We start from the raw sequence: 27,879 nt of genomic DNA on the forward strand, positions 1-27,879 counted from the left end.
GCATATAACACTACACCCTCTTGAGAGCACAGGAAGCCAGGAGTGTCAACTCAGCTGTGGCAGGTCCAGGGCAGATGAGCCAGCTGGCCAGGCAAGCAGACAAAGGATTCGGTGGGACCAGGGGTCTGGTTCGGTGGAAGGCATTGCCCAAGGTACATGAAGCTCTAGGGTTGGTCCCAGCACACCAAGCCAGTAAGATCAAGAATTCAGTGATGAAATGTGAACCACGTGGTCGTCTGCTGCCACTGTCCGTGTGCTCTCTGCTGTCCTCACTCTCGGTCCTCCTCGGTCCTCCCGGCCTCGACTCTCTGAACCTGCCCTGCTGCTGGAGCCGCGTTCAACCACTCGGCTTGCTGAGTAGGTCAGACCTGACCACAACATTTGGAACACTGCTTCCCAGTGTAATCAGGGAGCTCACATGCAGTCTCTCCTAAAGGCCCAACCACACGGGGAGTAATCGCTAGTGAGCTCCTCAGTGAGGCTTGTATACTTCATACCCACAATTCCCTCTGGTACAGTTCTCTGGACTCTTGAGGCATGATGACCTCATGCATCGTCTAGCCTTTCATATCCAATCTAGCGTGCTCAGTTATTTAAAGTCAGTCTTCTGTGGCAACTGGGACATCTTGCCATTTCACAGTGGGGGGTCATCACCTGTCCACACTGCTGGGGGTTATCTTGGTATGGCTCACGCTACAGTAGAAAATCAATGAGTGATGGTTAGAAGATGGAGGTACGGTACCACTTAGTCCAATTTCCGGAACTGAGTCAACTTTGGACTATTTAATCAACTGTTTACTAAAGGGGAAGCCAAAATCTAGAGGGTAAAATCCTACACTATTCCCACGCTGTTTCCAAAGTGGTCACGGAGAACCCTCAAACACGTCACAGACTGACACTACAAGATGAGAAGTGTCATCAGGACCTTTGCTGAAGGAAAATAAGTCACACCCCAGGCTAGCGGGGCTCACAGCGTGTGCACTGGGGTCTACAAACATAACCAGTTGGCATTTCCCCAGCCCTGTGTGTAAAACTGGTGCAGACAAACTGGTTGTTGGCATAACCAGTACATTGCTTCCATGGTCTGTGCCAAACAGAAGGTCTTAAAGCTGCCTTCTTCCAGCCACTAGCCAGGACAAACCAAAACCCGCATCCTATATGGGAAAGAATGGCAGAGCTACACCATCTTTAAGAACCCAAGGAAGGGTGGTGGATATAGGAGTGGGAGAGCACTGTGGAGCAGGTCAAGAGCCTGGGTCTGATCACCAGCATCTGTTGTCTAACGGTTCTTCCACGATTAAAACATGCCATCCCGCAGGAAGCCCTTTACCCAGGAAGGTAAAGAACTCGAAACAGCTTCTGATAGGCCCTGAAACTGAGCAGATTCACCAGGCCCCTCCCTGCCAGAGCAAACAATAAGAGCTGAGGGTCCCTCTCAGAATCCCAGAGCCAAGCTGCAGAGGACTGGGAGGCCAGACCAGCTGCCTGGAAGAGGTTTAGACCAGAGTCACCTGGAAAGGGCACTCTCGAACCTGGTAAACTGCCTGCGGGCTGTGCCGTGTGCTCCAGGTTCCCAGCTTTTGTGAGCTGCCACCCATGCTGGAGTGGACATTGGTGACGCAGCTGTCTTGAGTCATTTCTGCTCCTGTAAGTGACCCCAATAAAACTCACTGGTTCACAAGATGGACTTTGGGGTATCTGTGTTCTGGTCTGTGGTGGGTCCCTGTCTGGGATGAGTAGATGTGTGTGTTGCACCTCCCCAGGACAAGTTTTGTCACACAAAAGCATTCCAGAGTAACAGACATCAGATACTTCTCACTGGGGAGGTGAGGAGTGATGTATGCCTGTGTTGGGTGGAGGGTGAATTGATGATACTTTCTACCACATTTCCATTTAATTCACCCATCTGCTACTACCACGGACACCAGATGGAAAGTAGAGAATGATAGGGACTTCCACAAACTCAACCAAACAGAACAGTCTCAATGACGGCCACTCTGCCTCATGTGCTGTCTGCTGGAGAAAGGGATACTTATCATGTGGTCAGAGCAACTGATATGGAAAGTCTATGCTTTCCTATCCCGATCAGGACAAAGATCAAGGACAGCCTGCATTTATGCAGACGGCAGTATACATTTACAGCTCTGCCTCATAGCCCTGGAATCTATGGAAGCTTGTACCAGTCTATACCATCAACCAGAGTGTCCTTAAGACACACACCCAGAGGAGGTGGGGCTAATCTTGGGAAGAATCAACGGACCTTGCCAAATCAGTCAATTTTTCTCAGATCAGGGGCTGAGGGATACCAGGATATTTTCTCAAGAGCAAACTGCCGGCTGACAAGATGGTTCAGCAGGGAATGTACTTGCAGCCAAGCCTGACGACCTGAGCTCCTGCCAGGAATCACATGGTAGAAGGAGAGAACCACTTCTGCAAGCTGTCACTGAACTGCCCATGAGTGCTGAGGGCTGAGGTGTATGTGCCTCACACATAAACACAAATAAATAAATGGAAACGGTTAAAACACAAGTATCTGGGGAAAGTCCAGAGCACCTAGCTAGCACCTAATGACCTGATTCAATGTCCAGTGTGCACACACCCATGCATGCGTGTGCGCATATACTCACATTCAGGAATTACAAGGGTCAATAACCATCAGGGAAAACAGGCTAAAACAATCCATCAGCACCTTAGGCAACTGAACCTGATCATCTGAAGGAAGAAGGCTGAACATGGGACCTGGAGGAGCACCTCTAACATGACAACACACAAGAGTCATGGTAGTCTTTTGCTATTATTATCTTGTCTACTTGTTTCTCATTGGCTTTTTGAGGCAGAGACTTCCTATGGTACTCCTAACTGGCCTGGAATTCCTCATCCTTCCTCTGACCCTTGGGGACAGGTTTACAGGCAAGCATCACCAGGCATGATCTTGTCCAATGAGAGCAAACAGACAAGGATATCGAAAGGAATGGTCACCGGGCTGAGGGCCTGAGCCAGACCCCAGGAAACCTGTCACTAGTGAGCGGTAAAGAATCCAGAGTGGACAGCAGGCAGGGAGAAGCTGATCCATTGTGCATCAAGAGTCCCCATGCTCCAAGCCCACAGAGGCTCCTCCTGGGAGAGGCACACAGGCAGCCTGATGAAGTAGTAGATCTGAGTTAAACACACTGTGGGAGAAACTTTGAATCACTGCCCAAGTCCCCTGAAGGAAAACGATCTGACGGCAGCTTGGGAAGTGGCTGGAAAGCAGCCTTTCCCCGCAGCAGCTACAGAGTGACATACAGAGCCACGCCTCCAGAGCAGGTGTCTCCAATACCTAGCTGTAAGACCCCTCTTCTCCAGAGCTCCCCACAGAGGCTGTTGCATCCTGTGGTGGTTTGAAAGAAAACGGCCCCCAAAGGGAATGGCACTGTTAGGAGGTGTGGCCTTGTTGGAGGAGGTGTGTCACTGTGGAGCGGCCTTTGAGGTCTCTTTGGCTCACACTTCCCTCAGTGTGACAGTCAGTTGACTTCCTGTTGCCTTATGGTCAAGAGGTAGCTAACACCACGATGCCTGCACGATGCCATGCTCCCTGACATGATAATAACGGACTGAACCTCTGAACTGTCAGTCACCACCTCAATTAAATGTTTTCTTTTTTTTTGGTTTGTTTGTTTGTTTGTTTGTTTGTTTGTTTCAAGACAGGGTTTCTCTGTGTAGCTTTGTGCCTGTCCTGGATCTCGCTCTGTAGACCAGGCTGGCCTCGAATTCACAAAGATCTGCCTGCCTCTGCCTCCCAAGTGCTGGGATTAAAGGAGTGCGCCACCACCGCCGGGCTAAATGTTTTCTTTGTAAGCGCTGCCTTGGTCATGGTGTTTTTTCACTGCAACAGAAACCCTAACTAGGACACATCCCAATAGACTGAACCATGGCCTCACTCTAGCCTCCGTCATTCCTGATGCCACCCACCCTTCCACAGCTGTGATCCCTGCGTCGAGCTGATCTGCACCTCAGCTTGCTTCCCAAAGAACAAATGCCAATGTGTCCATCTCTGTTTCAGAGCAGCTGGTTATCAATAAACGAAACAGCACGGTCAGGCTCTTTGGGTGATGCATGACCAGCCTTAGGAGTACAGGAAATGCTCACATCAACTCAGGTCACAGGTCACTTCTGTCTGTTAGGACGCAGAACTCCTTAGGGACATACACAGAAAGCATTTATTTTACATTTATTTTCAATTCCACTAAAAATGAAGGCCAGTATCACAATCAAAATATTTATTATATTTATGTCGCTATTTTAAGCAATTTACAAGATGTATAAAAAAAAATCAGAGTTCTAAATGCCTCTGAAAAACAAAGGAACAAATATCAAATAGAACACTTAAAAACAAATTCTGTTGTGCTGATTTCCAATATGGAACACTAGAGGTCGCTACCATACCAAGAAAAGCCAAAGTGCACTCAAAATTTGGGGAATGAATGTTATATATTTCAGAGCACAATGATTTAAAGCATTTTATAGTTGTTTTTTTCTAAACTTAAACTCAATAATCTATATAAAATCATTTAATTTTAAGTTTATGAGATATTTTAAATTATATTCATGATAAAGGATTACAGGATAATTTGGGTTTTTGTGACCACAATTACAAGTTAAACTTTTTGTCTAATCCATTCATATTTATTATTTGTACATGATAGAAGCATTTACCTTAGCTAAATGTTATGTGAACATAGTTGGATTTTAGTCTCAGGCCCACTTCAGCATGATCACATATTCAGAGGTCACTAAAATAGCAGAAATGCCCAAATGTGTGGCCAGGTGATAAAGGACCGCCTGGATCTAAGTGGTTAAGGCGGGCAGTGAGAGCTGAGCTGCATTCATGCAGGACGATGAAACGTGCTGATTCCTTGGGAGCAATATGGACGAAGCCCCATAGGAGGGTTAAAACACACACAGCAATAATTCCAACACCAGATATAAGACGAGTGAAAATCCTGACCTGTCTGATAAACCTGGCAAAGTAGAGCTTCCTGGCAGCCGCAGAAATCAGGAAGTGGGGAGACTGCGTTTCAGAAACAGGTAGAGGTGGGAAATGTGGGAAGAAATGGAAACAGAATGTTCTGACTTCCACAGCAGAGAAGGAGGAGTTCGGGACCATGAAGGGAAATCATAAGCGGTCCACTCCTATGACTCAGCAAGGGTCACATGTTGTGTGTTGTCTTCAAAGGGGAGACATCTGTCTCAGTTTTAGTTAAGGTTTCACACCTGGTTCACAAGTACCAACTTGTGACCCAACAGGCAAGAAGGGATTAATTCAAACATCCCAACACGTTCAGGTGGGTTCCTGGTGACCGATACGAAACATCATCAGAAGGACAGAACCTGGAGAAATACGACAGCCCATAAACAGCTTTGTGACCACAGGAAACACGCCTATGTTACGACTTACTTACCAGGCCGCTTCTATTACGACAGAAAAACTTACGAAAACGAAGAATGAGGCGGCTTCTATTGCTAGGACATGGAGAGCTCAAAGAAGAGTTATCCTGCAAAGATGACCGCAAACCTGGACCGAGCTACTCACATGAACCTTCTCTGGTGCTGGTGTCCACTAAGGACTCAACAGACCAGGAGTGCCTGACACTCAGCAAGAAGCGCTCGACAACGGAGTCAGGTTCCACCCGCCTTCCAGCCGATGCCTTCCCCAGCCCCTACTGTGCCAAGGACGCTCGTCTAGAGCAGAGCAGCCAGTGGCACATGGTGGCTTGGCTGCCATACGAACCCGACTTGATTTGGAACAAAAGACAAACCCACATCAAAAGACATCATTAGTAAAAATATCCACTTCAGTCGGAAACCAACCCACAGAACTTGACAGCTGAGGGTGCTTTTCCCAATAGACTATTAGCTTTCTATTACTGCTCTAACCAATTGCTACAAACCTGGAGCTTTAAAACACTGCAAATTTATCCTAAAGTTCTGTACTTTATTAATTCTGAAATGCAGCTCACTGGATGGAATCAAAGCAGTAGAGGACCAGATCCTTCCAGAAGCTCTCTGGGGACTTTATTGCCGGCTTTTATAGCTTCTCAAGGCCATCAACACGCCTTGGTTCTTGGCTGCTCCTATAATTTCCAAGCCAGAAGCATAGCGTCTAACTGGACAGATTTCCCTCTGATTCGACCCCTCTTCTGCCTCCCTCTCACACTTAAGGACACCCAGGACTACACAGCCGTCTTTCAGTCAGCTAGAGAGCAGTCTCAGTTCTGCCCACAATTCTGAAACCAAGCATATTCACAGACATCAAAGACTCGGGTACAGACAGCTTTGAAGGCTTGTAAGTGTTGGGCTGTTCTGCCCCTTGCCCTAACAGAGAGATCCTAGAAATAAAAGAAGCAGAGGGAAGGTTATCTTCCCACACAGTCCCAGGTACTAGGGAACAGCACTCATGTGCAGAACTAAGAGTGGGTCCTTCAGAAAGAAGGAAAGTGCGAAAAGCCTGACTCCGAATGCTCTGCCAACCTAAGCTCCCAGGCCACGCAAAAACCCCATGAGACTGGGTGTGAGCCTGCTACCCAGACAATGGATGCCCGACACTAAGCTATGCAGATGCAGGGGTGCCAGAGAAGCACTCTGAAATACTACAATGTGTATTTTTAAGACTTAGCAGAAGGGCTAGGGAAATGGCTCAGCAGATAAAAGCATCTGCTGTGCAAGCGTGGGAACCTCAGGTCAAAGCCACAAAGTTAGGCACCATTGCACTCGAACCTGTAACCCCAACACTGTGAGGACAGGAACAAGAGGACTGTGGGGCTTTGCCGGCCACCTGTCTCTGCGGTGAGTGACCCGTCTCAAAGGACACACTAGCACACATGAGGTCTTCCTCTGGCCGATGCCCCATGCACCTGTGCACACAGCTGTACACACAGTTGTGCACACATGGTACTGGTGCATGTTACAGTACAGATAAACCTTATCACTATGGTACAAAAGTGTTTCCAGTTTCTAGAAAAGGCAACTATCGAGAGAAAATAACAAATGGTAACCTGAGGCTTGAGGCAGGCACAGGGATAAATGTGTAGAAGACCCAGGAAACGTAATGGAGTGACTGGGTCATGGTGATGGCTGCCCAACTATGTAAATGCACCAAAAATCACTGCAATGGATACCTCCCAAGGTGAACTGAGACAATGGGAGTTAGGATTTGCTTCTGGCATGTGGGGCAGGGGCCGAGCACGTTCAATCAAGCACAGCAGAGAAGTCCCTGGTCTTTGTGTTTTATCTCACAGTGCAATGCACGCACGCACGCGCGCGCGCACACACACACACACACACCCCACCCCATGCATGTGCCCTTCCAACCAAAGGGCTGGTTTCTCCACTTCCTTGTGGCTTTCCAGGGCTCTGGTCAGGTACGTAGGACTGAGCACACAGCAGGGACTATTCTTCCAACCATCTCACTTGCAAACAAAAAAAAATAGAACATTTTTCACCTTTCGTCCTGTGAAGGCAGCTCGATGTAGTGGCGTGTCCCCCATGTCATTTAATACGTTCACTTTTGCACCAGCCTAGTAAACATGAAAACTTTAAATAGTGTCCACACATTAGTAAATACACATACACACACAAATAAGCAAGTCAATAAATACATAAATAAATAGAATTCCTAACTGCTTTAAAAATTAAAATAATTTAACCTTGTTTTTTGTTACTAAAAGTAAACTTGATTCACAGCTAAAGTACACAGGCTTCCTGAAAGGCAAAATCCTCCAGACAAGCCAAGCACAAGATGGTTCTGTACAGGCCTTGCGGCTGCACCCCACTCTAGCAGTGGTAGGATCATAAGCACTGTCCCTGGACCTCAGAGCATCTCCTCGATCGTCAATGTGTAAGTGTCCACATTGAAAAGATGCCACAGCTCCAATGCACAAACATGATGTGATCCAATTTCAAAAAACGCCCCTAGGAAACATTATCAGGAAGGACATTTGAGGCCTCAGTTCTCATTAGGTCTTCTCTGAGATTCTAATGTCATTTTTAATTATTTAGGATGTGCTTTGCTTCTTTTCCATAACTTTCATGCTTGCAAAGTTGAAAATTATCTTTATTAAATCCCTACTTCACCATTTTTAAAAAACCAGTAATGTAAAGCTGAAATTTAAAACTGGAATTACAGTGCGTCAGCCTGGCCCGCTGTGTCCGTAGTGAAGGAAGACTGTGCGTAAGGGTATATGCTGCTGCTTTAGCACCCTCCTGTGCTCAGTGCCTTCTCAAGGCTTGCATCACATGACTCTATAGTATTACAGTCAATAAAAAGCCATAAATAGACCTTCAACAGATCCTGGACCACTTGTTTATGTCCAAAATAGCATGCCAGATGAAGAGGTGTCCAGCCCAAATTAGACTTACTTCTTCCTAAAAAGGGGGGGAAAAGAGTATCTTTAGATATTATTTAGGCAGTTTTCAATAAACTGGGTTTCTTTCTATTGAGGTACCTTAGCCTACAGCTCTCACATAACTGCTGAGAGGCAAGACACATCCCAACAGCAAGCACTGCAAGCGTGCGATGATGCCACCTGGGGACTCCCCACGTCATCCTTCAAGGCTCTAGTCCAGCTCCCTGACCTCCATCAGCCCGCTGGCTCTGAGAGTCCAGTCTGGATCCAACCTGCCCCACCTTGCAGCACTGGAAAGGGAGGCTGGGGACCTCAAGGGGGTGCAGAACCCTTCAGAGCGGCACCTGCTGGAGTATTTCCATAGCAGCTGCCACACTGCTCACCCCAACAAGGACTTACAAGAGAGTCTCGGACTTCAGATACAATCTCAGTTAATGAGAAGATCGGTTTTCCAGAGTGCTGGAGAGCACAGTCAGAAAACCAAAACCAGTGTTGAAACTATCAGATCCCATACAGCAATGCCGAGGACAGGCATTCCCACAGCGGCACAAGTTAAAGCTGGTAAGTCAGCCAAGCAAACGAGATAAAGGATAAAGGATAAACGAGATAAAGGCTTTCAACGGAGATGGCGCTAAAAGCTTACTGGAACTCTAGCTCAGGCTGCAGAAACGACAGCCTATCAAACACTCAAAGCCGACAGCGAGAGGATGTAGCAGAGCCCCAGAGTCCACCATGCACTGCAGCTCCTGGGTTTCCAGTTCTGAACCCACACGATCTGCAGCCACAACCCAAGCCTGTGCCTGTTCCCATCTACCAACTGCTGCATCTGTTCTTCTCCTAAGTGTCCTCAGGTACTCACTGAGCACTTCCTTTGCCTTCTCCTCTGCAGGAAAACCTAGCTTTTCCCAGAATGACCCCCCCTTCCTCGGGTGGAGGCTCCCCATTCAGAAACATCCACAGCACCTCGCCAAGTGGAAGCCATGTGTTGAGCCCCGACATCAAAAGTCTGCTGCTGGCCCTGGTCAGGAAACTTTCCACTCATGTAACAAGCCCTTCTTTGAGCCACAACTCCAGCAAACGCTTTCTCTGCTGCCTGCCAAGCCTCCTAGCAAATCATAATGTTGCCAACAGTCATTCTTTATATTGTACAATCAACACCATCCTAGGGGACACCCTGGTCATCTAAGTCCCCTGTCTCTCACTTCACCTCAGTTACGTTTTACTCCATTTATTTACTGTGTGTGTGTGTGTGTGTGTGTGTGTGTGCGCGCGCGCGCGCACGCAGACATATATATCATAACACACGTGTAGAAAACAGAGGACAACCTGCAGGAGTCAGTTCTCTTCTTTCCTCCCAGCACATTGGTTCCAGGATTGTCAGGCGTGGCAGCAAACAGCTTTATCCCCTTGGTAACTCCCACTACCACCCCCTTTTGAAACTAGAGCTCATGTGTCCAGACTGGCCTCAAAGGTGGCCTTTCTTCCGATCCTCCTGCTTCCATCTCCCACGTGCTGGGATTACAGGTATGCACTACCATGCGCTGTTCATGCAGGGCTGAGGAAAAACCTGTTGTGCATGCTATACAGCACTCCACCAAGTGAACTACATCCACAGCCTGCTCCCATCACTTCCTGTGAACTGCATCTCCGCTCAGTGCCAAGCAGCCACTGTCAGAGGCGACCCCTGGTTCCACCACAATCATAGAAAGCCACTCCCACAATGCTACAAGCCGCAAAAATATACAGCGTAGGATTTCAGCTGATTAGGACAAAGCTAACACCTGGAAGAAGCCAAGGGCCTTCCAGAGGTCAAGACGAGGCTCGAGGAGCCTTGGTGATATTTGGCTTTTGATTATCAGCCGTTTCCTGCTATGAGTTTCTCATGTGCTATTGTAGCTTCTCCATCGTTTATTGGGCACCATTTCTCCTCTGTTAAAGGAATATCCAGATATACACATATATATAGCTGATAGCTATGCACAGCCACAACCCCAGTTCAAGCCTTCCTGTAATTATCGTCATTGGCAGCATCCGGCCAGGACCATTCCCAGAGGGATGAAAGTACCACATCAGAGATACCTCTGTATTCTCTAAGAACAGACTTGAGCATCCAAGGCCAAACAAAACAACACGTGTCTCCTACCTAGGTCAGGAGGATGGCTTTATGTCTTGTGCAATTTAGGGTGAGACCCTCCTTCCTTACAGCCTTACTAATAGACTCCTAATTTCTTATCTAACTACTTCTAGGAATGTAGACTGAGCACATAAATTCCCTTCTTGATATACTAACTGATCTTTAGCTCTCTATTGACCTCTTCCTTTACCTTCCCCTTTTGGGTTGTAAAAGAAAGCCTGGTGGTCACTGCCTGAGGAAAATTCTTACCTGCCTTTAAGACCCTGTAAGAATTCAAGCCTGGTGACCTTGCTCTGTGAGAGGATTGCTTGGGTTTATAACTGGATTCCTGAGAGACTTAGGGAAAACTGAGAGAGTCAGAGAACTGAGAGATAGAAGGAGAGAGAGGAGGATTTTTGAAGAGGGAACTTGAAGATGAGATAGAGAAGAGACAAGAGAACAGAAGAACTAGATGGGTAAGAACTGGAGAGGAATGTTCTGAGATGGGAAGAACTAGATTGAAGGGCTAAAAGAGAGGACTAGAGGAACAAGATGGATGATGAGGAAGAGCCAGATGGGGAAGAACAAGAGGAGGAAGAACAAGATGAGAGAGAAGGAGCTGGGAGAGGAGCTAAGATGGGAAAGAACTAGATGGATGAGAACCTAGATGGAGCAGAACTAAGATGAGAGAATTAAGTTAGAACTTAGAGGGCACAGCAGATAAATGTAGAGAGAAATCAGGCAAGAAAGGAGCTAGGCACGAGAGCAGAACTGAAGCTGTGTAGAAAGAGAACCAACACAGAAGAATAAAGTGTATGGACTAAAGAATTTTGTGTACGTAGACTCATTTCTTATCATCAAAGATTAATTATCAGCAGGTTGTAGATTCTTCCTGGACCCTAGGAGGGGACTATCGAGGGGCTGGACCCCCTTAGTCCTCGTTACCACAAACTCAAATTCCCAGCTTGTTCATGTGGTCAGCCCATCGACTCTGATCACTTCTCACACATGTCACTAGTCCCCATCTCCGCTTCACTAACTCTGGCATGTACATCGACCCTGACGTCTTTATCATCCTTATCTCTGCCACAGTTGCCTAGAGAATCCCCCAAAGCCTGGTAAATGCACTCCCTCCGTTTTTCTGTAAGTACAGCCAGGTTTATAGGCAACAGTGAAGAAAAATAAAAAGGATCCTGAGGAGCTGTGGCACCACAAAGTCAAGCCCCACAGCTTGGGTTGGTGTCCTTCTTATAATGCCTGGCTGAGGACTCTCTCCTACCTCCAACATCTCTGAATCCTTAACTGCCAACACCTCTTGGTACCACTAACAATGACCTCACCTTTCAGCATCACCGCAAAACCAGCTCTCACAGAACTCCTGGACCTTTCCAGCAACACAATCCACCCCCACAGTGCCTGCTCCCAGATCCACTCCTTAACCACCCCCTCTGATCACATGAACCAATTTAATACAACCCTCTCATAATCATGTATCTTATTAGTTCTGTTTATCCTTTTCTTCTCTAGCTTCACTTGGCTAAGTCCCATGCGGTCTTTCACTTATCCCTAAGTTTATTTCTAAGTAGCTACTCCTTCAAACTTCAGTTACAGATCTTCCCCTATAAACCCACGAACCCAAGCAGGTACAGATCCTCTGCTATGGACCACACAGCCGGGCTTCCACACCCAGTCACCTGATCCTCTGCTATGGACCACACAGCCAGGCTTCCACACCCAGTCACCTGTCCCTCTGCTATGGACCACACAGCCAGGCTTCCACACCCAGGCACCTGATCCTCTGCTATGGACCACACAGCCAGGCTTCCACACCCAGTCACCTCTCCTCTGCTATGGACCACACAGCCGGGCTTCCACACCAGGCACCTGATCCTCTGCTATGGACCACACAGCCAGGCTTCCACACCCAGTCACCTCTCCCTCTGCTATGGACCACACAGCCGGGCTTCCACACCCAGGCACCTGATCCTCTGCTATGGACCACACAGCCAGGCTTCCACACCCAGTCACCTCTCCCTCTGCTATGGACCACACAGCCGGGCTTCCACACCCAGGCACCTGTCCCTCTGCTATGGACCACACAGCCAGGCTTCCACACCCAGCTCCTGATCCTCTGCTATGGACCACACAGCCAGGCTTCCACACACAGCTCCTGATCCTCTGCTATGGACCACACAGCCAGGCTTCCACACCCAGCACCTGATCCTCTGCTATGGACCACACAGCCAGGCTTCCACACCCAGCTCCTGTCCCTCTGCTATGGACCACACAGCCGGGCTTCCACACCCAGGCACCTGTCCCTCTGCTATGGACCACACAGCCAGGCTTCCACACCCAGTCACCTCTCCCTCTGCTATGGACCACACAGCCAGGCTTCCACACCCAGGTACCTGATCCTCTGCTATGGACCACACAGCCGGGCTTCCACACCCAGGCACCTGATCCTCTGCTATGGACCACACAGCCAGGCTTCCACACACCAGCACCTGTCCCTCTGCTATGGACCACACAGCCGACTTCCACACCCAGGCACCTGTCCTCTGCTATGGACCACACAGCCAGGCTTCCACACACCAGCACCTGTCCCTCTGCTATGGACCACACAGCCAGGCTTCCACACCCAGTCACCTGATCCTCTGCTATGGACCACACAGCCAGGCTTCCACACACCAGCACCTGTCCCTCTGCTATGGACCACACAGCCGACCTTCCACACCCAGGCACCTGTCCTCTGCTATGGACCACACAGCCGGCTTCCACACACAGGCACCTGTCCCTCTGCTATGGACCACACAGCCCGGCTTCCACACCCAGGCACCTGTCCCTCTGCTATGGACCACACAGCCAGGCTTCCACACACCAGCACCTGTCCCTCTGCTATGGACCACACAGCCAGGCTTCCACACCCAGGCACCTGATCCTCTGCTATGGACCACACAGCCAGGCTTCCACACCCAGGCACCTGTCCCTCTGCTATGGACCACACAGCCAGGCTTCCACACCCAGGCACCTGATCCTCTGCTATGGACCACACAGCCGGGCTTCCACACCCAGCACCTGATCCTCTGCTATGGACCACACAGCCAGGCTTCCACACACAGGCACCTGATCCTCTGCTATGGACCACACAGCCCGGCTTCCACACCCAGGCACCTGATCCTCTGCTATGGACCACACAGCCAGGCTTCCACACCCAGGCACCTGTCCCTCTGCTATGGACCACACAGCCAGGCTTCCACACACCAGCACCTGTTTTGTAGTGGACACTAGCCTGGTCTGTTCATCTAGAGTAATCTCAACAAGGCCAGGGAACTTGTCCATCTCTCCCAACACGACCACAACACTTTACACACTGAGCAAACAGTAATCACCCAAATTTGTTGGCTCAGCTATAATGTTTCTAAGAAAAATAAAAACATTATCAGAGAATGCATACTTGGGCTCACCCTTGTAAGGTTTAAGAGCCATAAAAATTCCCAGAATGGACCTCAATTCTCCACCCTAGACAGTATTAGTAAAGACATTTCACACAGTATTGTGGGGAGTTCTTCCAAGGAAAGGGGAGTGAGATTTACCATGGGCAAGATCAGAAGGATTCAACAGATGATGGAGTAGTGGGGCCTTGAAAGAGAAAGCTCGAAACCAGCAAGCATTGGGAGCTCACCCTTACAATCGATGTCAGCAATCACTTCAGTCCGCTCCATGGCTTCCAGTAGCTTCCTCACTTCCTCAGTGTTGCCATTTCTGGCATGATGGAGAAGCTGTTGTTCTGCTTCTGTGTTCATTTCTAGATTAAAAAATAAAAGTAGGTTTAAGATCTAGCAGCATAATGAGCTTGTAGCTGTTCCCTGCTAATGCAAAAGGGGGAAGAATCATTTCATTTGCAGCTCAGGAGAGACACAATAAATTGTTTTTCAGGGCCGAAAAAAAAAAAATTAGAGATGAGGACATAAAGACCCTGGAGTGCTAATACTTGATTTTTTTTCCTCTTATACATCCTTACCTAGCTCCAAACTAAATATAAAAAGTCACAGCCAAATATATTTGTCAAAATGGACAAATGTTAAAAATAGCCATTCTCAGAAGAAACATGTATTTCAGTCTTATCAGTAAATGAACAAAACACATTTTTCCCACTAGCTAAAAACAACAACACCAAAAGAAAAACCTGAGCATGCCTAGTGCTGGTGACACAGGCAGGAATGTGTACCCTGCTGCAATGCACACCACCTTCCAGGGCTGCACAGGAAGAGGCAACTACTTTGCAGTATCAAAGCTACTCCAAAGTCCGTATGTAACATTTACTTTGAGATCTCCGAGCTGTCCTGCAGACACACAGAGACTGTGTTGTGTCTTCAACATCTTCACAGCTGCACTACTTGCAACACTGGAAGAGTAACATACATGTCCATGTCCATCAAAAGGGAGCTGGTCAAGTAAAGCCTCCAGAGATGCTAAGAAAGGGTCTCTGGCCGGAAGACAGCAATGAGACTAGAGGGCGTATTTTCAAACTTGGCAGCCTATGCAGAGAAACCAGATCCCCAGCCCTCTGGCCTTATAGTGGCAACATCCCTAATAGTGGCAAGCCAGGGACAGCCTTCAGCAGATACAGCTAGTCAATCCCCCAAGACACAGGCTCTCAGCAAATGACCAAGATGAGCACTGCACAAACTGGGAATGACAGCTGCCCACCTTGCACAATTTCCAGTCAGCCATTTCCCTGCTCTTCAATTGGAGCCAATTACCAAGGGCAAGACAGCTAAACAAAGCTTCTAAAATATGAAAGAGGCCAAAAACAAACAAGGAAGAAAAGCAATCAGAGAAGACAAAGTATTCAGATAAAAAAGCTTTAAAATTAAAATTAATATATTTATAATACAATATAAAAATTACAATATTTGATTTTTAAAATAATGGAAAAAAGAACATTAAAAATTAAAACCAGTAAAAATAAAGAGCTTAGTAGAAGAGTTGGGAAATAAAACTGAAGGTATATCTAAAAACAGCAATGTTAGAAAACCAGTAAAGTAAAGCCAGGCAGGGTAGCACAGGTCTGTAATCCCAGCACTCAGAATGCTGAGGCAGGAGGATTGCTGCAAGCTCCCAGGCCAGACTCAGCTCCATAGTGAGTCAAAGGCCAGCATGGGACACACAGAAACCCTACCAAGAAAAACCTCATGGAATTGAAGGGATAGCTGAGAACCCAACCATTTTTTTTTTTTTTAATTTCTGGTCTATGGACAAGTGATCCCCATGTGGTGGTTTGATTGAGAATGGCCCCCACAGGCTCTTCTGTTTGAATGTTTGGTCCTTATGAGTGGAACTGTTTGGGAAGGGCTAAGAGGTGTGGCCTTGCTGGAGGAGGTGTGGCCCTGTAGGAGGAAACTGCATTTCTGGGGGTGAGCTTCAGGGTCTTAAAGGCCCACATGAGCAAAGGAAAATTCTTTTGATCTTCCAGAGAGGGAAAGACTCCGATGATAAAGGAGCAGGAATCAGAATTACTGACTTTTCAAGTACAAAATGAGCAGCTAAGAAATAATAAATACCCTAAGTTCCGGAGGAAAATCACTGCTAATCCCAAATTCTACAACCAGCTAATCAAAGTACAAGTCAAAGAAGACAGGCTGAGAGGGCTCCACGGCAGGACCTGTCACCTGCTCACTCTACCAGTCACGCCACCAGTCCAGCTGTGCTTCCAGATGTGCATGCAGAGCGGTTCTTAGACAACTAATGAGGTCATGACCTCAATTTCATAAGGCATGGACAAGGTAGACAGGGACACAGGAAACAGACGAGAAGTTAACCCCTCGTGGTAGGAATTAAGTGAAAGGTAGCTGCAGCCCTGGCCTATATCTTATCTGGACTGTCTGGGTCTGTCTAGACTCTACATTCACATCGCTGTTTCCACATTCTGCTGCCAGGAGAACTCATTCACCTCCCAAGAAATGTTCTGTTTCCACCTAAACCCAAGAACTAGAGCTGGGAGCTCAGAAGAACATGGCGTTGGCCGTCCTCTCCCACCGGTCAGGCCCCAGCCATGCTGTTAGTGCTGAGCCATTCACCAGGAAAGCTTACTCACAGCCTCCCCCACTGACTTCCCTTTGAAAGAAAGCTGAGTTCTCAGCAGACAATCCCACTCTCACTGGGAGACTTACTTGCAGACAACTTCTAACAGTAACATAGTGTCCCAGCTTCACACAGCTTGCTAAACAACTCTTATGGCCACCAAGGGGGGGGGGGGGTCACTTGCCAATGCATGCCAATTAAAGCATGTAACTAATCTTAAATTTGTAATACTTATGTTTCTTGTTGTATTACATACAAAGCAAAATAAATAAATATTTATTTACAGTAATGACCATGAAACCTTTAAAAATGCCCTAGAAGCTGGGTATGTGACTCATGGCTTTAACTCCAGAATCGGAGAGGCTGGGGCAGGAGGATGGGGCTACAGCCACAGAGCAAGACCTTGTCACAAAAAAAGGAAAAAAAAAAAACCTGCAGCTTTTCTCAGTGACTTCAAATTCCAAACAAACATTTAACAGTTTGGGTTCAAGGAAAGAGATCGCTGGGTGGGCAAAGCACTTGCCACTCAAGCCTGACAACTGAGTTCATATTCCACACAAAAGCCAGATGAGGCAGTGAACATCTATCTGCAATGCCAACATTGCCACGGTGCCTGAGAGGTAAAGAAAGAACTGCCTGGAAGCAAGAAAACAAGAGACTGCACTCCACTAGCACATGGGTGCCCACACTCACACACGCGTGGATGGCTGAAGTGACAGCCCCCCCACAGTGATGTTTGCGCGAGCATTCTGAATTTGATCTCCAGAAAGCAGATGTAAAGGGTAGATGCAGGGATGTGTGCTGTACACAGTGCTGGGGAAGCAGAGACAGGAAATCCCTGCAGCTCACTGACCAGGCAGACAACCTGGTCAAGTTGGTAAGCTCCGGGTACAGTGAGAAAGTGTCTCAATAAATAAGGAAATAAATAAATAAGCAAGCAATTGAGGAAGACCCCTGATGCTCACCTCAGACCTCCACATACATACACACATACATGTACACATGTACATACAAAATGCCCTACAATTTCTAAAACTGTATTACAATATAAAGTCAAATGATGCCTTAGTTAGGGTTGCTACTGACCCTGTCCTGTTGACAAGTTGACATAAACTAGCCAGCACAACTGACGCTGAGCTCTAAGCTCAGTGAGAAACCCTATCTGAAAAACCAAGGGGAGTGCATCAGGACACTGGGTACCACCACCTGCACAATCGTAAGAAAAATAACAGCATTTACTTCCTGTAAGTAAAAGCTAAGCCTTTAGAAAACAAAGAATTATTTTTTTCAGAATCAAAAAAATCATCCAAATTCATATCGTGAGCAGATTTTTTTAAAATAATAATTATTGGAAATCATGAAAGCTTAATACAGGAAAGTGTTTTGTCTCTGGTGTTTGAGCCAAAGGAAAGAGACAAGCTGTCCCTGAATGGCACTGGTCAGGTGGATTTGAGCCGCATTCTATCCTTGAATGTCGCACTCCCCACCATCTTGTTTTATGGACGGATTTCTGCTGCTCTTTGGGGAATTTTCACTTTTTCCGTCATCACTGTGTGCCTGTGTATGAAGGGTAGGGTGGGGACTCACGGGAGGTCAGTTTTGTGGAGTTGGTTTTATCCTTCTCCTTTAAGTGGATTCTGAGGTTTGAATTTGGTCACCAGGCTTGTGGAGGCAAGCACCTTTACGCACTGACCCATCTCACAAGCCTCAAGTTTAGATTTCTTATGAGATTCTGAACAGCTATGAAAATGTTACCAACTAGATAAACGTTTTACTTTAAAACCTGGGGGACCACAGCAGTTCCCCCTGTTGTTTCCTTGTTGCAAGCTCATCTTAAGGGCCTTTTATTTTAATTTCTTTTTGTAAAAACCTATTTATAGTTTGTCTCTTAAATACTGTCATTAAAACAGTGACCATACAAACAGTAGGCCACTAAATCTTCACTTACTTTAGTAAATTCTGGGCCCCAACAGTTCTGAACACTCAACAGAGACCCTCAAATGCATACCTTAACGAGCAATCATGAATTGTAAAATTTAGTCAGGAATCCATTTTATTTTCTTTGAGACAAGGTCTTACTGTGTAGTCTTAGCTGTCCCTGAACTTGCTCTGTAGACCAGGCTGGCCTCAAGCTCACGGAGATCTACCTACTTCTGCCTCCCGAGTGCTGGGTTTGATGGCATTCACACCATGCCAGGCCAAGGATCTATTCCTTTATAATTTAAATTTCAAAATTTTAAAAATTCCAGAGTTAAATGATTTTTATTATTTAAATATATTAATTATATTAATTAAATATAATTACATACTGTAAATATAAAACTCCTAGAAATACCAAAGATAATGAAGCTAAACAATCAGAACACAAGAAATATAAAACATTTAATAATATGTATCGATGGTAGGAATCAAGTTTCCATTGTTGTCTGCTGTTTGAAAAGGTCTCTTACAGTCCAGGTAGAACTTGTTTAGCCCAATCTGGTCTGGAACCTATGATCCTCCTACCCCACACCGTAGTTCCACCACACCCAGCTAGGAATAAGGCTCTCAAAGGTGAAAAGTTAGGGGGGTGGAGAGATGGGTCAGCGATTAAAAGTCCTTGCTGTTCTTGCCAGTCCCAAGTTTGGCTCCCAGCCCCACAGGGCAGCTCACAACTGCCTGTAACTCCAGTTCCTGGGGATTCAACACCCTTTGACCTCTGAGGTCACCTCCACATATAAACTTATAAACATGCACAACACACATATATAAATTAAAACAAATTTTTTGAAAAGCACAAAGTCAAATTCACCCATGCTGAGATTAACCCAGTTATACATACAACATTTAACTACACATAAAACCTAAGTGTGGTGGTCCCTCAAAATCCAAGTCTAGAATGACCTCAAGATCCAGTGACTCTTTGAATGAAGGGCACCAAACAGGTACTTGTATACTCCTGTACATAGCAGTATCACTCACAATATCCAAGTGGCAATTTAAAAAAAAAGTGAGAAACATGCGATAGAATATAATTCAGTCTTTAAAAAGGTTCTCTGGGGACTGGAGAGAAGTTAAGATGTTTTCTACCTTCCAGAGGACCCAAGTTTGGTTTCTAGCACTCGCATGGCAGCTCACAACCATCCTTAATTTCCATTACATGAGATCTGAAACTTTCTTTTGGCCTCTTAGGGCACCAGGTACACGCACATAGTACACACATACAGGTAAACCAAACAGCCATACACATAATAAAATAAGTCTTAAAAAATTTTTTTCTGACATGTGCTAGAACACAGATAAACCTTAAACACATCTTGCTAAATGACATCAGCCAAGCACAAAAGAACAAACATGTCTGATTTCACGTAACCAAGGCAGGCAGCACAGTGCAATTCAGAGGCAGGAAGCAGAGCTACACACAGTGATGCACTTCTGTAATCCCAACACTCAGGAAGCTGAAGCAGGAGGCTCATAGGCTTGGAGCTAAGGAAACCCGGTCTCCAAAAGCAAAGTTTTAAGCCGGAAGGTGGTAGTGCACGCCTTTAATCCCAGCACTCGGGAAGCAGAGGCAGGCAGATCTCTGTGAGTTCGAGGTCAGCCTGGTCTACAGAACAAGTTCCAGGATGGCCAGCACAGTTACACAATGAAACCCTGTCTCAAAAAAGAAAAAAAAAGGTAAGGTTTTAAAAGTAAATTTTTAAAAAAGTTATCGTTGCCAGTAACTAAGAGGGAGCGACAGATGCCAAGAAATTGCTCACTGGGTCTGGAGTTTCAGTTCAGAGAACTAAAAAGTTCCACAGGTAGATGAAGAGGCCTAGTTATCCAAAACATCATTAAGGCTGTAGGACATGGTTAGAGGCGGAGCACTTGCCCAGCACATCCAAGGCTCTATCTAGATCTAGTCCCCAGCACCACAAAGGAAAAAAAAATCACAAGTAGATATTTACTTTATGATTGGATATCAACATGCCAATATAATACTTTAGCTACATTATAAGAATTTCAAATATGAGAAAAATTAAATGTGTTATAAACAAATATACATAGAAACTAAAGCTTAAAAGATATGTTAAGAAAACTGCTTAACTGCATTCCAAAGTGGCCGGCTGCTTAATGGGACTTGTCCCCGTGTGATGTTCTGTTACTACAAGGAAAGTATTAAAAATCACTATGTAAAAGGCATAGAAATGGTAAGAATGTCTGCTCTTATTCTTATTTGTTCCCAAGCAATTGATAAACTTGCTCACACACACATTTTTACAATCATGACATTTGCAATGATCCAAGCAACTACATGCATTTTTGTTTTAGAAACTCAACACCGGTAAGAGATTCTAGCCAATCTAACACTGACTTCATGGTTGAAAAGCCAAAACACAAGAAATTAAAATTATTTGCCAAATGGATGACATCAGAACCACAACCATAATCCAGAAGCTCCAATGTAGGAGTGAGATAATGCAATCTATTTCATAAACTTCAGGTCAGTGTCTAAACTAAAAGCCATGGGTCATTGTTCCCATGTGGACACTGAAGAAGAGGAATCTGAATTTTAAGCTTTACTAATCGAACATATCTAAAACATGGCAATTTAAAGAAAGCAACAATTTTTAAGAGTATTTTGAGTTAAAGATAAAGCTGCTTAACTTTTCATGTAGCAAATGTTTTCCTCTAACTTCCTGGGTAAGTCTGTGCCCTGGTGATGAGCATTGTTCTTCTGAAAGAGAAGCTGACTATGCTCATGTCACATGACACTTGACAAACCACTGAAATCATGTCATCATGCCAAACCCTCGGGCAAGCTTCTATTCTCTTAATACTTAGCATTTTAACCACCTTCTGTCTGTTAGTCACAGCTTACACTTACTGCGACACAGAAAATAAGGCCTAATAACTGGGCATTTATCATTGCATATAAATCAGTTGAAAGGCTTCATGCTCGATGAACATTGAATCAGTGTCACGGCATTCCTTTACAACACTGTTTCAACTCTGGGCTACATTTTCTTTTCTATCTTGGAGGAACCTTCCTGCACCATGACTTCAGTTTCAACTTGGAAGATTCTGAAAAGCATCAGCTAGTGTTTGAAAACAGCCGGGTCTACAGAAGCTGGCAGAGAAGAGTCTCAAACTAGCAAATACTTTCATAATAACAATACTAACAAGGAAGTTGATGGAATTGTATTTTTAATACACATTTTTGAACCTTAGACAAGATGAATTTCAATTTCTCCCACTTTATTTCATACTTGAAAATTTTTTTATCTTGAAAATAGAATTAAAATCATGTAATACTGGTGCATCACAGTTTATACACTATAGAAATTTCTCTTTAAAGAAAAGTTTTGAGGGAAAAGGATCTGACAGTTGCCCAGGATGGCCTGCAGTCCCTGAGTGCAGGGGATCCTCCTGACTCAGAGCTGGGAGTGATTACAACTAGAAGCATGTGTCACTTTTAAAGGGGAAGTAAACACTAAGCACGCTTGTGGTTTACTCTCCAATGGCACATGATAGGAAATGCATAGTCGCAGACCACTTTCGTGTATAACATCATGACTTCCTACTCATGGGTTAATCAATGGGAAAACTCCAATGGAGTAACCTAGTAAATCACCTATTTCTTATACCAGCCCTTCCTACAGCCCTTCAGACTGTCACCATCAGTTCAGTTTTGCGAGAAAAACCTCGAAAAGTCCAGCCAACCTGACCACTTCGGATAAAAGACATGATACCCAAAATCATAAATATACCCTGTGCAGAGAAAACACACCTTTTCTCTGTGCGTATGATGTGTGGCATGTTCATGTGTCTAACTGTGTGCACAGCACATGTGTGACAACTTCTGGTGTCTCTCCTGGCCTTCTACCTTGCTTGCTTGAGTTAGGGTCTCCTGTTTACCTTTGTCTCTAACAGCAGGAGTGTCACAAAAACTTGCAGGCATCCTCCTGCCATGCTGTGGCAGCACTGGGGTTACAGACTGATGTGTCCCCGGAGTTCAGGTCCTCACTGAACAGTTTACCCACTTAGTGTCTCCCCAGCCTTTTCCGGAACTTCATTAGATGCCAATAACTACACTGAAAACCCTATGTACTCTTTCTAGGAACGTCAAAGAATTTACAACGCCATCAACAGAATTCTGGTTGAAACAGACTCAGTTCAAGAGAACTGACCAGTTCTAAACCTTCAAACTTCTCTCCCCTGTATGTTACCAGTCGATTTCTCTCTTCTACTGACTTTTTTTCTGTGAGCACTTCTGAAGTCAGCTGCTTACTGTGTCAACATGTAAGACACTGTCACCAAGTCCAATGAAGTAGTCAGTACAATCTTGCAGTCCCAGCACTCAGGAGAATGACAGGCATTCAATGCCAGCTGGAAATGATGTCTTCTTGAAAATAAAACAAAAATTGCCACAACAGAGCTCCAAGTGAAAAATACTATGAGCACACAGCTCTAACTCAAATCAACAAGAGAACATTTGTAACTTAATGGGGACTGCATTGCACAACCCCTCAAAAGAAGCTGACTGTTCTTTTACATACTGGTTCCTTTCGTAACAGTATCATTTCCCTTTAAGAGAATACAGGAGAAGGAAACTTTAGAGAAATCCTGCCTGCAGTTCACAGGCGTACAAACTGCTAGAACAACACCTGTAGCCACCATGGACAGGGATTAGCCAGCCAACACACACCCCGCTGATGCACAATGAACACTCGACAAGTGTCACTGAACTACTATTTCAGATAAAGCCGCTCAATTTCCGGGAGTTGAGTCTCACTCTGATTATCGCTGCCAAACACTGTTGGGAGCTACTTTGCCCGAGAGAAACTAAAAGGATAAACTTTGCAAGGGTTGCTGACATCTTTCTCTGTGTAGGTTGTACATGGGGTTCACCTAGCAATTTAGAAACAGCTTATCAAAAGAAAGTGGACTTCGTAGCTATTCCACAATTACAGATCCTTAAAATTTCATCCGCGGGACTTAACGTTTGTATTAACCATGGTGCAGGGGGGTGAAAAACCACAGGGTCAGCATGTGAACACTGACGACTCGCAACGCAGTCAACAATTTCCAAAAGCTAAGAGGTGAGTCTGTTCTTTCAGGAAAGACATCACTGACTGCAAAGCTAGTTCAATTCCATTATCAAGCAGCCTTCCAAATCAAATAGCTACTCAGCAGCATTCAAACGGCTTTGTCTAACTTACTAGCAGACGCTGAGCATCTCAATTTCACAATTGGCTGCCTACTTAAAAACATCCGACAACTGAAAACTCCAAGCAGGAAAACCCGGTTCAATGCCTCCGGCGGATCTCGGGGGGCCACGGATTAAGCGCATCGTCCCTGGTTCAGTGCAGCCGCGGTCATTGGATTGCTAAATCGCCTTCTGCGATCGCTGGGGTTTGTGGAGGCGGTCGGGTGGAACGCGGGACAATGGTCTCACGCAGGACGCGTGACTTCCATTGTCAATCACTCCTCCGGCTGGAAGGAAACTACAACTTCGGACGCCGCGCGCCTCGCAGCCCAGGCGCCCACCGCCGAGACCCCGGGGCTGCGGGGCCCGCCACGCTCCGCCTCGAGCCACACTGACCTGCGCGCTCGCGGGCCCCGCTCCTGAAGCGGCCTCCTCCACAGGCCGGGCGGCGCCCACCGGGCGGCCGTCACCCACGCGGGCCGCTCTCACGAGGACGCCCCGGGGATCCCGAGAGGGAACCGTGCGGAAGTCGAGAGACCCCGGCGCCGGAGCCAAGCCAGGCCTGGGAACGCGCGCGCCAGGATTGTTGGCGCCCGGCCCGGCACGTGACCTGCCGGGGCCACGCCCCCTCTAGACCACGCCCCTTGGCGGGCGAGGACTAACTGGCCGCCTCCGCTAGGGGGCGGGGTCTCCGCTCTCCTCCCGCCTTTGGGGCGTGGCGAGGGGAGGCAGCGTGGACCCGAACAAAATAACAATGGTGGGCTGATACTGTGAAGACTCCTTATTAAACATACACTACCCGGGAGTCCAGGGCTATTTTTTTAATTTTTATTTTGGTTGCTGCTAGACCCATGTAAACTTTAATTGGCAGCATAAGCTATCCACTGGCCTACAGATGTAAACACTGTAAGCTAGGGATGCGTGAAGGATGCATAGAAATAAGATTTTTACGAATTTCCCTCCACTTCTTCTCATGAAATAATCTCTGATAAAGAGCACATACCTTTTCACACCGGCGTGTCTGACCGGTCAAGCCAGAGGACTTACCACACAGTCTATAGCATCAAGGTTCAAACTCATATGATTACATCTTTAAAAAAGATTTATATATAAACTCAAAACACTCAAAAAAAAAAAAGCTTGCTAACATCTCAACTTTTAAAAGTTGGCAAAAGGACTTAACGAACACTTGTTTGTGGTGAAAAATTAACAAGCATCATTTTAAATTTTATAAAGAGCTGTAGTTCTTGAAGTCCATTCAGGCCTAGAAACTGGTACTGAGAACCTGTTACAGGCTGGTCCTTATTAGAATGAGTGTGACACATCGCATGTGTCTGTGGCATGTGACGGGTCTTTACAAATGATGACTTTGGAGAACACAAGCAACCTGCTCTGCAGGCTGACTTCTTTTCCTAATGAAACAGGCACTATGCTACAATGTCTCAGTTGCAGAATCTAGGATAACTACTACAGTTGTATTTGTCTAGAAGAAACCCTGGGGCTTTAAGAAAAAAATGCTGGGCCATTTTATCATGCAAACATTTCATGCGGAGACTTAACCACACTCACTGCAGCTAGGACATCAACATCAGACCAAATGATTCTACCCAAGTCCAGCTTGGTGAACCAATGAGCTGGACTTAGAGGAGCATGGGTTAGGGATTACTTACAGGAATGTGAATGACCACAAAGCAGCCACATCACTAAAAAGTTTCAATCCAGCATAGATGACAATTTCCTCTGACGTACATAGATAGACTATTCCACTCAGGCAACCACCTGCCTTCTACATACTCTAGCCACGTCTGAGATTACATGCAGCTGGGGCAGAGTCCCACACAGCTACATGCAGCTGGGGCAGAGTCCCACACAGCTACGTGCAGCTGGGGCAGAGTCCCACACAGCTAGGAGGGAAGTGAGGGAAGAGAGGTAAGGCCTCATATGAGCATCTAATGACTGTCCCCATCATCTTCGAGGGGTCTCTTGAAGGTGGTCTCAGCTCTGATGAGGATGGCAATGGCTGTTCTGAGGACACGGGTCTACAACACATCTTCACAGCCAAAATAAAAAGTGACCATTGAAATCATTTCCCACATGACTCCATGAGAACCTTCATTCTCACTGTGAGGCTTGATGCCATGAGTTCATTGGAGTGTCCACTTAGAAGTCCCTTCTTCAGTTTGTAAATGAAAAATGGTCTCCAGCCCATGGCAGGGTGAAGCATTCCATTCTTCATAGGACCACGAATTGCACTGTATTTTTACAAGTCTCCCTGGCATTTGTATGAAGACTAAGAAAGGAGGAACTTGCTGCTTAGGTAAGTCACTGTTCTTGCTGTGCTAAGACACCGTGTCCGAAGCAGCTCATGGAGGAAAGATTTAATTGGGGCTTATGGTTCCAGAGGGTTAGAGGCCATGGTGGCGCGGACTCCGCCTTGCATGGCAGCAGGCATGGTGACTAGAGAACAAGCTGGGAGCGCGCCTCCTGAAGCCCAAGTCTGAAGCAGGAGAACTAGAAATGGTGGGAGTCTTTTCACCCCTAAAGCCTGCCCTTAGTGACAAGACCATCCCTCCTATATGTCCCCAAATTGGGGTCAAACATATGAACCCATCAGGTGACATTCTCCTTTCAACCACCGATGCTTCCACAGGACTCAAGGTACATTCCCAGCACCATGTCGGGTGACTCATCCACCTATACCAGCTCCAGGGGCTCGGAAGCTCCCTTCTGACTTTGTGGTTACTACCTGCCCTTACATGTTCACAGACACACAGAGTTAAACATAACCTTTAAAAAATAAAATAAATATTTTTAAAAAGCCGGGAAGAGATACAGCCTCATCATTTTTTTTTAATTGAACAGATAAAACATCCCACAATGGTAATGTGATAGAATCTACTATTCTAGAACATCACTGTTCTGTGAAACTTTCTGCAGTGATGGTATGGTTCTGTCTTGTCCAGTCGGGAGCTGCCAGCCAAAGGGAGCTACAAAACACTTGAAATGCAGCTTATGTGATGGCTTTCTATTTCAGGTTTAAACTCACACAGCCTCTTATGGTTATCAATTGCCATTTCAGACACAGAAATTCCGTAAGTACAGTCACCATTTTGTCCCTTATTGTAACTCGCCCTATTTTGAGAAGCATCTGTCAGTTATATACCCTCTAAACTCAACGGATAAATGTTTCCCTTCACGTCCCACTCTGGGAATTCGAACAGGCAGGCATTTAACTTCCATATGAAGCATATGAAAGCATCATAATCCCTCTCAGCAATGTGTGTTAGAATGCAGATGCATCCATATGAGAACCGGAAGCTGTGGAGAGATGGGAAAGGAACCAGAGCGCAGCTGCTCATGACTGTGCCATCCCCTGCTTACTTGGCCCAGACTGAAAAGTGAACCACAGAACCTGAGAGCAGGCTAGGTTTCGCCAGAATTGGCATTATAGACAGAACTGGTTTCAGCCAGGCCTCACCTCGGGTTCTTCGGTTTGACGAAAGCCTCTTAGAACGCTTCTCTACCCTGATCCTCCCTCCTGCATCCCTACGTCTTTCCAGAACAGGAGTCTCCTCAGAATCCACTACCTAAGGCTGAGTCCTCTTTGTTTTGCCTTAAACACTGCAGAATGCACCTGATATGTTTTAAAAACGTGCCCCTGATGCCAATGCGCCTTTGAAACTCGGCAGGAACATGCTAAAGACTTAAGTCTTATTAAAAGGAGGGTACTGTGGACTGAGGCCTCGGGAGGGCTTTAGGTAATCACGGCCTGGAATGCTGAAAAGGAAGTCAGATGTCATCTGGTAAATCCAGATAAATGGTTGACTTGGGAGAAATTAACCACCACAGTGTCTCATGTTAAAGCCTTCTTAGTTAATGTTAACTTCAAACCACCAAAACTATGGGCCTGGGAGACAGGGAGAAGATGATGTTTCTCTCTTAGAAGATGATGTTTCTTTTGTTTTGCCATTGTCCCAGTTTATTTAATAACTGAAAGAAGCTAGTAAAGTGCCAGCACCCTGGAAACAGGCAGGCAGAGATCTGTGAATTTTAGGCCAGTCTAGTCTATATAGTGAGTTTCAAGGCAGCCAATACTGCATAGTGAGACCCTGTTTTAAAAAGATATA

The 27,879-nt window shown here is 46.1% G+C and overlaps 1 protein-coding gene across 5 annotated transcripts in view; it reads right to left on the reverse strand.

The window, feature by feature from the left end:
• The window catches only part of Osbpl1a (oxysterol binding protein like 1A), a 187,676-nt gene extending 163,345 nt beyond the window's left edge, over positions 1-24,331 (reverse strand). For 2 of the 5 annotated variants that reach the window (XM_028876666.2, XM_037196958.1), the window contains exons 1-4: positions 23,766-23,783; positions 14,180-14,302; positions 8,318-8,403; positions 7,482-7,556 (exon numbers count right to left, since the gene is read on the reverse strand). In XM_028876666.2, the coding sequence (XP_028732499.1) occupies positions 7,482-7,556; positions 8,318-8,403; positions 14,180-14,300 (282 nt within the window). In that variant the 5' untranslated portion in view covers positions 14,301-14,302; positions 23,766-23,783. Of the gene's footprint in view, positions 1-7,481; positions 7,557-8,317; positions 8,404-14,179; positions 14,303-23,765; positions 23,784-24,148 lie in introns of those variants that run through there. The other 3 variants (XM_028876667.2, XM_037196959.1, XM_028876668.2) reach the window with 3 other exon arrangements.
• Positions 24,332-27,879: the final 3,548 nt, after the last annotated feature.

The sequence above is a fragment of the Peromyscus leucopus genome, chromosome 19 (assembly GCF_004664715.2).
Source record: "Peromyscus leucopus breed LL Stock chromosome 19, UCI_PerLeu_2.1, whole genome shotgun sequence".
Classification (NCBI taxonomy): Eukaryota; Metazoa; Chordata; class Mammalia; order Rodentia; family Cricetidae; genus Peromyscus; species Peromyscus leucopus.